Here is a 12,896-nt window from a genome sequence, read left to right on the forward strand (position 1 = left end):
GTAATTTGGTAATATGGGCCTATACACACTGATCTTAACGATAAGAATGGCAATCCATTCTTGTATGAAATGTATATCACATTATAGTGATATGATATCGTAACCATATTTTTCGTAGTGTACTTAGAAACAATGCTATGTGATTCCACTTCCTGTTTTGTCAAGGGGTGAAAGGTCGTGTTCCATTGCTTCCCACAATATCACTTCGGGGTGGGGTTAAAAGCCATCAGTTCATGTGATATCATCAGAGGTCAAGGGTCGAGTGATGTCACATCCGCTACCACAGGCATTTTGGTGAAATTACGACCCTGTTCAAACTTACATTCAATTCATTTTTTTGGGTATCATTTATAAAGTCCTCCAATGTGACACACCAAATTCCTGGCAAACATGCCCCATTTGCAGTTCTACCACCTTGCTCCTGGAAACCATCAAAGTCAGTCAAGCATAGTCCGTGAAACAGATCTTTGCTATCTTCGTTTTCACCCTTTGGATCTGTCTGCTGACCCACTTGAAACTTGCTCCATCCCTTCAACTTTTCAGGAAAGACCTACATACTCTCCTATTCCCCCTTCACTTCAAAACATCTAAATAACCACCCACTTGCCACCTCCTGGACTGCTGGCTACTGTGAACCCCTTGATGTGTGAGTGCATTGCAGCGCCCATCTTTAACCTCCTGAGCTTTTGTAAAAACTATCCCTTGCCTATGTAAACCTCCCAACACTCATCTGGGAATCCAGATGTCTTAATGATGTAATAATCTATTTTGCGCTGTGCTCATCTCTGCCCCCTCTTGGGCCAGATCTTCTTATATAAAGTGCTCTTCATAAATTAAGTATAAGAATATATACTGTAAGTACCGTCCAGTGGTGAATGCAGAGAAGTCAATATACTCATTGAAGATGGGGAGCACTAACACAGGGTCTCGCCTGCTGTTCTCTGTTGCATGTCTTTGTGGAGATAAAAGGTGTTAGTGCACTTGAAGGTGTATTTAATCGCTTGTGTTATCTTGAAAATATTCCTTCAATGTCATGTTATCTGGCTTCTTCCAAAAGCAACATAGTGAACTGGCCATCACAATGGTTGGGGAACGCCCAGAGCTGTATCACTACTGTAACAGTCGCCAATGCCTACCTGGCCACTAGGCTAGCGGCAATGTGTGCTCCACCCTTCATAGGACCAGGGATGAAGATACACCATTAGCTGTCAGGGACTTCTTTAAGGTTCTTGCCAGGTCTTCCAGATTAAAGCAATTTTTCCAGAGTGTGTGGAGGCTATGTTCTAAGGTTCCAAACAGGGCTGTACCAGCATCCTGCCCGGGCGACTGGTGGCACCGCATTCTTCCCTAGCAAGGCAGTCATTATTTCTATTTATTCTTTGTAGGTTCTTTTGATGTGGTGCTATTTTGTGTAACTATTGTACATCTGTCAAAGAAATCTTCCTCCTATGTCGCTGTATGATTTCGTTGGCAGATTTGGAAGATTTGCCATGTGTATTAATGCTGCGAGGAATGTTATTTGGTCATCATAGCCTATTACAGACTATTAAAGGGGGATTTCTTCCAAATGTTCAACAACTTTTTCATTTGACTTTGTCCAGGGGACATGCAAACTCTGAATGAAGATGTGAAACTGAAGCTTTACGGGTTGTTAGATGTGCCTGATCCAAGCAAGAACTGGTCCACCCTGTCTCAGAAACTGGGTCTAGGAATACTTAACAACGCCTTCAAATTGTGTCCCCTGCCACCCAAAACTCTTTTAGACAACTACGAGGTAAGGTACTTTGACAATGCTCTAGTTAATAGCTAAAAGATGTTCACAGCAATTCATTCCTCGTGACATTTCTGGTCCTTTTTAGGGAGGTGACAACCCCATCGGGTAACTTAGTGAGGGAGGTCAGGCAGGGGGGAAGACGCTAAAAATAACAGTGTTTTAATCCTGCGTCTGAATGTCCATATGCAGTGGTTTCATTGATATAAATGACAATGTGGTAAGTTACCTTGTGGTAGGGTTCATTGTGTGGGGAAACTAGATATACGTAGAGGGTTATAGTGTATTGGGGCGTAGAACAGGGTGGGTAGGGAGTGGTAAAAATGAAAACAAAAATAAGATGAAATCTACCATAAAGTAGCTTACCACTTATGGGGCAAAATCTTGTAGAACACTGAATGTCAGCAAGCCTCCTCTGTCATGGTATTCCAGAGTTTGGCCCCCAACAACTGAACCGAGCACCATACGAATCTCTGGCCATTTTGAATTTTGGAATGAAGACAAGATACTTTTCACGAGAGACGAGGGATCTGGCTGACAGGCTAAACCTATTGTGCAGATACATGGGGAATGGTCCATACAGATCTTTTTGGGTCAGCGTGAGAGCCTCAACTGTATTTCTAGAGCCAACAATGCACAAGCCTAGCCTTTTCAGAGACTGTACAATATGTTCATGTCTAGGAATGTTAGGGGCAATTCTAGCTGCAGACCTGTGCAGGTTTTGGAGATGGCTAAGGACTTTTTGTGAAGCTCTAAGAAATCATGCACTGCAGCAGCCTAACCTTGTCCATGTGATGGCACCTGCAATGGGCACTCAGTTGTACCCAGAAAGAAAGAATCTGATATCAGCCAATAATTGGTTAATCTGACGATGCCTCGGCGTGGGCCCTATTTGATAACGCCCAGTACAGGGTCAAGCTTAACATTTTGGCCTGGCGGGAGAATGTTGTTAGAAACTTTCAAGTTGGCAAATTTCAGTTTGGCCAACGACAATTCCTTGTTAAATTCAAGTGACAACAGCTCAATCTTAGAGTGGTTCAGACCCAACCAACTGAGCTGCATCTATTGATCAATGATTGATCCTTGATCAATTATGTTAAATATGTATGCTATTTGACATGATTTTCCTTGAGCTCCTACACAGCCTTAAAAATGATCTGCCTGTCATCTGCATAATTGCCGATTGCCATGCCCCCCTAAAGCAACTGTTAGGGAGATGTATCATTATCGTGCTTCATCCCCTCGCCTAGTAAGACCACCCTGACTTTTTGCTGAACTTCTGGACCTTTTTCTTTTAATCCTAAATAAGTGGAGCCTTTTTCCACTCATTCATTCTTATGGGCTTTGTCTTTTGGAACTCTATTCTTTGTAATCTACCTGTACTATGGAGTCCGTCCGTTCCATAGCTCTTAAAGGCATCTGTGTTTTACTACTGCAGCACACAGCTCTTTATGGGCAGTGTTGCTGGTGACCCCCAGGGTCCTCCTTTAAGATTATTTTTCTATATCCTCAAGTAACTACAGTTCGTAAGGATAGAGAGATACTTAGTATCTCTCCCAAAACTCTATAGTCTGAGAGATTGGCACACACCACCTTCAGTGGAGTGCTAAAGGGATACCTAGTATCCCCCTTCTCTCTTTTTTAGTCATATAGACAATAACCTAGTTGGTGGCAGTGGACGTGTTCTACCAACTATTGTGTATTTTCTAGACCGCAGGCTATGTCCATAGCCTCGGTAGTGCACAATGGGGCATCCAAGTACCAACTTGGGGCCTCCTTTATTTTTTCGCCATTACTAGTTTGGTTGTTCTTTGTTAGCCCTTCTTCTATGATTCTGTGAGGGGGAGGTCTGTATGTGTGTTTTGAGTTTGGCGGGAACCTGTAGGTATCCCCGCCTAGGCTCCAGAGTGTCTGGGCAGGCAAGAAGTGGGGGAGGAGTCTTCCACCCTCCTGTCTTTTTGTCTGCCAGAGCAGCTGAATATGACCTACTCCCACAGGGGGCCTGGCTGTCGTGATTGGACAGCCAAACGCATCTTTCTGTAAAATGCTGAGAGAGATTGCAGAGGAGTTTGTGCTGGAACTGTGTAAAAGGTGAGGCTTCTGTAGTGAAAAGCAAGTCAACCACAGGAAACAGAAGTAACCGAAGAAGAAGATGACCAGAGACACCTGCAGACTCTTTGCAAGACCGTAAAGCGGACACTTTTGACCTGACCCCATTTACTGTGTGACAGAGGAGCTCTGAAGAGGACGGCTCCTTCCCTTTGGCTGGTGGGACAAGCAGTCCAAAGACGGACTTTGAAACGAGCCATCTCCCGAATTTCTAGGAGCTTTCAGAGCTGCAGAAAACTAATACCAGGAGACCTGCTGCCCATTTCGAGTGCATCATCATGGAAAGGCCAAATCCATCCAAATCTGTGCTGAGCCCGTAAGGACACTCTAGAGATCTGATCCAAGTCACCCAGACCCCCTCACCAGAGTTTGGTACTTCAGGAAGCAAAGAAGATTGACCGGGCGATCCGTGTATTTTGTTGGTGCTGCTGAAAAGGTGCTGAAACCGCAGAATGAACCAAGAAGTTGCTGAAAGTCATGCTACAAGTCCTCCCTCGAGACTGCTGCTGAGAGACACCATCCATTGTCCTGCCTTTCCTCATCAGACCAAGGAATCCAGAGGTCTGGTACAGAGCTGCCACATCGCGGAGGAGCCAACACGAACACTTTCCTCAAAGGTACTGTGGGGAAAAGGGTATTGCTTACCTGACTCCAAGAAGTCGCTCCAGAGCGTTGCAGTGCACGTAGAAGTGCCCAGGGCAACCCCCTCTTACCTCTGATCCAAGTGTCCCTTTCTCGAGTCAGTTTTTAGGTCTCCTTTGTTAGTTGCTAATTTGCTGCTTCAATAACTTTAGACACTGGAAGAAATCTGCAGGAACTCTTCATTATTCGATGTTTGTCAAGACCTCAAGCCTTCTCTCAAGTGCCTTTAGCTAGGTTTGCGTTTTTGGACTTTAAAGACTTGCCAGGCAAAGAAACCATCCCTAGAACCTTGAACTAAGCTCATGTACTTTTCTATATGTGTTTACAGAGTAAATGCATTACTGTATAACCTGTTAAAAACCGCATGTGTGCAATTATATAATCTTGTCTTTTCCCTTTCTAATGTTGCTACAAATGTAACCGCGAACAAACACAAATGTGAAAGTGCCCTTTGAAGTGTTTTATCTAGTTTTCCTAAGTGTTCTACCGTAAACGTTTGAAGTATTTAAAGTGATTCTGGTGTAAATATAATATTGTATATAAAAATATGCGTAAGTGCTTCTTTGTTGTGCCTGTCTGACTAAGATTCAGAGTACTTACCTACAGTTCACATCTTCCTCTTAAACTAAGCCTGACTGCTCTGCCACACTACCAAGGTCTTGAGTTAGTACAGACTGATACTAAGAGTTGGGGGATCTACAAACCATTGTGATAGCTTACCAAGGTCTTACTGCCAGTAGGACTTTAGGAAAACTCCCCTAACAGCAACAAGTTATCCAGTGGCTAAATGTACATGTTTAACAGCACATGTGCACTAAGTAAGTCTGCAAGCGAAACTTGATGCCCTGGACTTGTCAGAAAGTAGTTTAACACTTGAAAATCTGTGGACCAGGAAGGAATTCACCCATTTCAAATGTGCTTCCAATGCAATACCCCCTTCGCCTCAGCCTATCTGCAAGGGCATTGGCTGTAGCCGAAAGATCCAAGAGCATCAGAGTCCAGGTATCACTGTTATCCATGAGCTGCAAGAAGTTGTTCTTTTCTTCTCACGGTGCTATCTCAGTACCTCTGTGAAGCCTGATGCTTGAGTGGCTGTCTCCAATCAGTTTGGTTTCTTCTGTGTACCCCTACGATTGAATAGAGTCCTTTTGTCCATGACCAGCCAATATGGGATATTGGTGATGGGCAAGGAGTTCACAAAAAAGGAAGGATACAATACAGGTAACAAATGCTTGCTTAAGAAACTGAGGGTATTTTCTTTTCTGTGTTTAGTTTTGTTTCCAAATACCTTAATCTCTGTTCATTTATAAAAACATGCACATCCCAAAGATCAGCAAACTTTTCCAAATGTTCGATATTAAGCGACATAAATTAATTCTTTCTAATAGATTCCTTCCTCCCACAGGTTCCTCATCTTTGATATATTATCTCCAGCACCAGCTTTTCTCCGAAATCTTTTCCCCAACAAGGGGCGCAGCGCAGGTCGCCCAGTGCCAATGTGCACCCCATGCCAGACATAACATCGGGCCTATGTATATAGATCTGCTGCACCCAATGAGCTTAGCATGTTTTGGAGTGCCACTTAGCTTTGGCTCAATGTGTGATTGCATTAATCCTAACCCCAGGAAGGCCTCAGGATTCAAGCGCTGTGTGTAATTGCAGGAGCCAAAAATCTGTCCAGACCCCCAAAGGACCTGCCACTACTGTCTGGGGGAGGAACACGGTCAGCAGGATTGCTGGTCATGCCAATCAATGCACCCTAAGGCACTATGGGAGCGTGCCGCAGAATCATTCACTTTTTGTGTCAAGAGTGGCAAGAGAAACTCTGTCAGGTCTCTGGAAGAGGAGAAATGGAAGGCAATTACGGTAGAAAAACACACTCCCTTGTCCAGAAAGACAAGAAGAAGAAGAATTGTAAGAGGTCTCGCTCCCCAAGCAACTCTCTGATACATCATTCTTCTTCTTCTTCATCGAAGAAAAGGGGTCACTACTCCAGGTCAAGGGACTCCTCAGAGGATTCAGCTCTGAGACCACATGTACTGTTTCCCACCCAATCCTCTGCTCTGGAGGAATGGAAGGCGTTCTGGCAGAAAAAGGACCTTTTCACAAACGCCTCGGCACTGATGGCACCCAAGGGACCCATTGTGCCTTATACCATGGACATAACTCAGAGTAGATGCCAAGCTCTCAGTGTCTGCCCCAGTGACGGTAGGGTCGCTCTGTGCCTTCAATGCTGTGCCCCCCCAGTAGTATGCTTCCACCCATGTATCCCCAGAGAGCTTGTTGGTGCAGGCTGCGAAAGGCAACCTCAGGACCACCTCTGTCCCCTCACTGCACCCTCACAGGAAGAATATGAGATTGGATGCATTGGCGGCATTTAGTGTTCACTTCAGGTATCCTTGCTCTGAGAGCTGTAAACATAACTTGCACTTTGACCAAATACCTATTTGGATCTGGAGTGTTATCTCTGGGGTGGAAGAGAATCATCAAGTTGTAGAGATGGAGGAGGGCTTCAATGTCTTAGTAAAGGATAGCAAGGAAGCATCATGCTAGATTTTGCAGTCTGGCCTTGATACGACCGACTGTGTATCACGCGCCATGGGCATGGGGTCAGTCCTAAGGAGACACTCATGGATGAGAACCTCAGGTTTTGCTACGGACATCCAGACGAAGTTTCAGGATGTGTCCATTGAGCAACATAACCTCTTTGGAGCTGAGGCAGATGAGTCCCTTCAGAAATGTCAGACATCCAAAGCCAGAGCAAAATCCTTAGGCCTAGCTGTTCAGCAACCCTCCAGCTCAGCCCCAAAGAGTCGACACGCAAATATAACATGGAAAGGCGAGAGGAATGGCCAGCTATCGTTTCTAAAATGGAAGCGAGAGCACACTTTGAGATAGAAAAAGGCCTTAAGTCTTTGAGAGATCACAATACGCTGAAATCACAGAAAAACAAATCAGTGCAGAGCCCAAGCAGAAGCTGGCTACCACAGCCAAGGTTACTGTGAATTAAGGGAGGGTCAGAATGTTGCAGTGAAAGCACAAGTTAGCAATTCCCAGAGTGCACAAAGGATAGATATCCCAGATTAACTAAAATTTTATAAGAGTTTAACCAGCCCTTGTAAGCCAGGTGCAGGACAGCTATAAGCCAAAAGTGTCCCCAGTGGCAAGAGAAAGCATAATACTTGCATCAATACTAGCTAAACTCCCAATAACTGAAGGGAGAAATAATTCCAAACACGGCCCCATCATACATGACTCATAATTGAAGAACACTGTCTATTCATTAGTAACAAACACACATAGGACACCTGCCTTACTCCTTACACGTATCCCCAGACACGATATGTCACACAAGGCCAAATACAATGAGATCACCCTGGTTCATGGCCTAGAAATGAGGGATGGTATCTTCTTTAATTGAAAGGAAAACAGTCTGTGGACTTCTCTCCACCCTACTCCTGTCTGGCTCATGTCTTGGCGACATGTCAGTTGTCCAAGGTTGGTTAGTAAGAAGCCAACCAATGAAAATCTCTAATTTTACACCGCCCATGAAGCAAGGTGCCAGCCAATTACACTCTGAAATGGCCTACCTACCCCTCTCAAATTTGAGCTGGACCACCTGAAGTTCCGAAAGCAGCTTAAACCTTTACTCTTCTCCTCTGCTTTCTCTCTCTCCCTCCCTTGCTGACCTACCTGATCTACCTTTGTGCTGCACCGACTGGTTGCTTGGCTACCCTCAGAGTCTCACTAGGCACCAGGCTCTCTCTTGGTCAGTCACCCCTGCAGTGCCTCTGGACCTTCTACGCACTTAGAGGCTGCGACTGTAACCTCTACAGTCCCTTGCCTCCTTGAACTTACCCAGAGCTGCGCTGCCTTGTGCTGCACTTACTCAGAGCATTGCTGCCCTGTTTCTCCATCCCTCTCCCTGGCACCTCTGCCCCCCTGCCCCTTGCACTTCTCGTTCTCGCTCTTGCACGATCTGAATGACTCAAGGCCTAGTAAGATTGCTTGTCTTGTCCTCCCTCTGTCTCCCCTCCCTTGTCTCGTCACTCCTAGAAACACTTGTGTACAGGCACGTTATAAATGACGCATCATATCATAAATCATATTGCAGAGATGATGTTTTTTACCATTATCAATTTAGAGGTGGTCGCAGGAGGAGCCATTAAACAAGCGTTACCCAATTAGGGATCGGCACTGTCTCCACTTTAATGTATATGTCCAGCCCTGGCTCGTCTTATCCGCTCTTTTGATTCTCGCTACTTTTGTTATGCGGATGACACGCAGATTATTTTCAGGTTGGATTTGGAGCATGATACTACGGCCGCTCGCCTGAGAGCCTGTTTAGAAACATTCAGAAGCTGGATGAACCAAAACTGGCTCAAGTTAAATGGGGCAAAAACAGAGATATTGGAGGTGGGTCCCTCCTCCCCACCACACTCCTGGACCTCGCTCCACTGGCCATCAGATCTGGGCCCTCTTCCTACACCTGTTATGGTGGTGAAAAATCTTGGGGTGAAGTTTTCCGCTTCAATAACTATGGAGTCTCATGTTGGAGCTATGTGTAGTAGTGGCCCTTTGAATCTAAAGAGATTGAAGAAAGTCGTGCCCTTCATTGCCGCTGAGTTGTATGCACAAATTGTTGCTAGCGGTTATGAATGGCAGTTTGGACTACTGAATGCTCTGTTACTTTCCCAACTGGGCTATCTGCTGAAACACTTACAGGTTTTACAACATTCGACAGTCCAATTGACTACAGGTATTTTTATGCAAAGCCAATGTTGGTAGCCCGGAGCAAACTGCACAGGCTACCAGTTGTGTCATGCGTCCATTTCAAGTCCTTGTGCCTTATCCATCGGCCCAGAAGGGTAAGGGTTGTAAAGCTCTCCAGGAGAAAATCAAGCCATATTGTCCTTATAGGTTCTTACGATCGTCCTCTTTGGCCCAGCTGGTAGTTCCGTGCTATCACCTGGAACACTGCAGAGGCAGGCCTTTTTCCATGGCAGGTACAAAGCTGCGGAATTCCTTGCTGGTAGCACTTCAGCAGATTCAGGATTTTAACAAGTTTAGGCAACATTTGAAAACCTATCTGTTTAATTAAGTTCTTCTAGTCTCTCCCACAGTTTTCTTTCTCCGCGCCCTGATGCCCATGGTGAGTTTTGCGCCTTACAAGCACATGGTTGACTGATTGATGCCTGTACCAGGTTGACTTGCCATGGACAGTATAGTAGGGCCTGAAAAACATTAGCATACTATTGATACTTCAGATGTCTTTAATTGTAAGTGAGCTACTAACGGACCAGCTGTTGAGGGAGACCATGAGCCACATTATGCCCATGCCAAGTCGGTATTGTTTAAGAGGAAGAGCTTTGTATGTGCTGCTTTGTGAATATCCCCCAGCCCGCTTTTACCATTGTGAAATGTAAATCCACCACCTGTAGTGAGAAGCACTCGACAGCATATGGACACTAGCCGTAAGAATAATTCATACCAGGAGTCGCTAGACAGAAGGGTGGGATGCAGAAACCCAAGAAGAAACTCTGCACAGGTGGTTCCGGTACGTGATATACAGGTACTTCACAGAAATTGGGCAAAACATAAACAAGCATGTATCAGCGCAAGGTCGGCAACTTGTGGGCAAATGAGAAACAAGGGGGCACAGCAGAGGCAATCTGACTCCAGACTCCGGTCCAAGATCAGAAACAGGTGGGCAAATAAGAAACAAGGGGACAGAGCAGAGGCAATTTGATTTCCTGTCTGAGGTCGGCAACAAGCACACAAACAAACAGGAAGATCAGAGGCAATACAGTTCAGTCTGAGGTTATCAACTTAGGAAGCGTATAGCATCAGGACAGCAGGAACCATTTGTATTGCTGGTTTGCAAACATCTGAACATCTAACAGAAACCTATTGAGGAGCAACCAGAGATCACATCTGCATAAACAGAGAGGAACATACATGCTGGCCACTGGAGTTTAGGGAGTGTTCTAGGGGTAGTTCTTCCAGGTATACCAGAGGATGGCTGGGCGTCTACCTGACTTCAAGGGCCCAGCACCTTCCCCAGAATAAACACAGGACTCAACCAACAGCAAGTTAGAACTGAGGTGTATTGCAAATAAACCCAACAGGGATCAATACAAGACAATGAGGATTATCCAGTACATCTCAGCTCTCCATGACGTGTGCTTCATTTTTGTACAAGTATTGCGTCATTGCCTGGGCCCTTCCCATAAAAACCTATCTCCAGAGAGGATTGGGTATCGAGAGTACTGTTACCCATGGAGGTACCCTATAGAGGTTATTCTACTGGTCCTTGCATGTCAGGTGGCGGGCCTGTCCCGCCCCCAAGAGACTATCTATTACATTTTTGCAGAGTAACAGCCTCACTATTGGCCCTTGCCCCTTATCATCCATCCCTGAGTTTCTATGCTGTGATTGACTAGAGCTGATCTCCCCAGGCCTGGGACTCGCTTGAGTTCTCAGCTCACTGTGCACCTCTTCAAGGTGATGTGAATGATTATGCGTCTGTATTGTTTTTTTAATTTATTTATTTGTATCTGGTTACAAAAAACCTTATATAACAATAAAACAAGAAATATTATCTGAAATCAACAAAATAACGCTCAGAGAAAATGTAATCACTATACAAATTTAATGACGTACAAGATAAAACGAACATTCAAAAAAGATAGGCAGAATGTCTAACATAACTCCCTGCAACACATACAATTATTTAAAAAAAGAAAGAAAAATGGAAAAAGAAGAAAGAGGATACAGATCATTAAAGCATTAAAAATAGATTCATGATAACAGTGCAAGGTGACAGGAAAAAAAACAGGAAAGGACCAAAAACCAATAATCCAAACTAAATCAACATAACTTTCCATCATAGTATTGGAGCGACAATTCTCAACGGGTACACCAGCAGTGGTTTCAGACTATGATATTACATCTTTCCAAAACCTGTATCACAGCTATTGTTAACGCTGTCTCGTGTCCAGAGATCAATCTATCCCAAAACATTTCAGATAGAATCCCCTTTGCTGAGCATGAATCTGTTGAATAAGGCTGCTCTTGCAGGCCAAGTACCCTCACAGTCCATCAAAAAATGTTTTAATGATTGATTTACCGTTTTTTTGCATGTGTCACATAAAATGGTGGTCACCTCTCCATGCCCCCTTTTGACTAATACCTCTTCAATATGTAACACATTTAGGCGAGTTCTGAGAAATTCATTCCTAATCTTCCAGTCTGGGAAATTCACAATGTATCTCGGAAGGGTCCTCAATTTCTTTTCTACTTCCAGGAATGAGTTAGGGATTGAAGACCGCATGTTTTCAATTGTTGCGATCCAGTCCATCTCCTCTAATGACTATGTGTCTGCACCTTTGCCTGTGAGAATGCGCTCCGACGTTGCAAAACTTGTTGCGTCTTTCTTCTGGCTTTGCTAGGACCGGCTCTTCTTTCCCACCACCGGTGAATGCCATTGTTTCGTTCGGCTGCATCACATGCTTAGGGACCACAAAATCGAGCTCTTGAGCTTGATTTATGGGGATTTATTCAATTTCTCTGCAGCTGGTCCCCTTGTCGTCTGAAGATTGGAATGTGTCTGTGTATCTCTGACCTTGGCTGTGAGCCTGCTTCGTGCTCTGTGCAGTTTGACTCCGCTCTCTTCGTCCCAGGCTCTGTGGCTTTGAGGCCTTCGGAAATTTTCCTTAGACTTCATAATATGATTTCTACATGTTCTTGTTATACTAAGAAACCTATAAGTTAGTCGCACATGGTCCTATCAGGCTCCATATATATTCCTGTAGTTCCATAGGATTATTTTGCATGAGCATTTGCAAGCTTGCTCAGGATCTCTTGTTTGCCTTGCGTTTCCTTTGGCTAATGAAAAAATAACAAACCCATTTACAGTATGTTTATGTATCTGCCCTCTAGCTATAGAACTGTGTAAGCATGTTCTTCGTGTTTACAAGTGCATATCTGTGTAATGCAGTGCAGGACTGCGAGTCTGCTTCATGACTAAAGCTGCTACATCGTGGTGTCACTAGTAACATCAGCATTGTGGCTTCTTGGTGCTTAATCGAGACTGTCCATCAAGGTGTTTCCGGCCACGATCTCCCTTTCTTCCCCTATGCCTGTGACGACATGTACTGGATTCAGTCTGTATGGCTGGCTGAGAGGGTACCTTTCTGTGTATTTGTCAATCATTGGTGCACTTGGGATTCGTCTGAAATAAGATGGGTGGCTGCAAGCGTTTCTGGCTCTTCGTCATGTCAAGAATCTGGGGGTGAGTAGGGGCATTCTTGGGACCCTCTTTTCAGTGTAAACAGATGCCACTCTCTTTCGTCCTGTATCACGTATAATGAAG

At 44.7% G+C, this 12,896-nt stretch overlaps 1 protein-coding gene across 1 annotated transcript in view; it reads left to right on the forward strand.

Moving 5' to 3' along the window:
• The window catches only part of NFKB1 (nuclear factor kappa B subunit 1), an 887,546-nt gene that overhangs the window by 838,495 nt on the left and 36,155 nt on the right, over nucleotides 1-12,896 (forward strand). The window contains exon 22 of the mRNA XM_069630690.1: nucleotides 1,602-1,774. Coding sequence (XP_069486791.1) covers nucleotides 1,602-1,774 — 173 coding nt within the window. The remainder of the gene's footprint in view (nucleotides 1-1,601; nucleotides 1,775-12,896) is intronic.

The sequence above is a fragment of the Ambystoma mexicanum genome, chromosome 6q, assembly GCF_040938575.1.
Source record: "Ambystoma mexicanum isolate Mex_15411 chromosome 6q, UKY_AmexF1_1, whole genome shotgun sequence".
NCBI lineage: Eukaryota > Metazoa > Chordata > Amphibia > Caudata > Ambystomatidae > Ambystoma > Ambystoma mexicanum.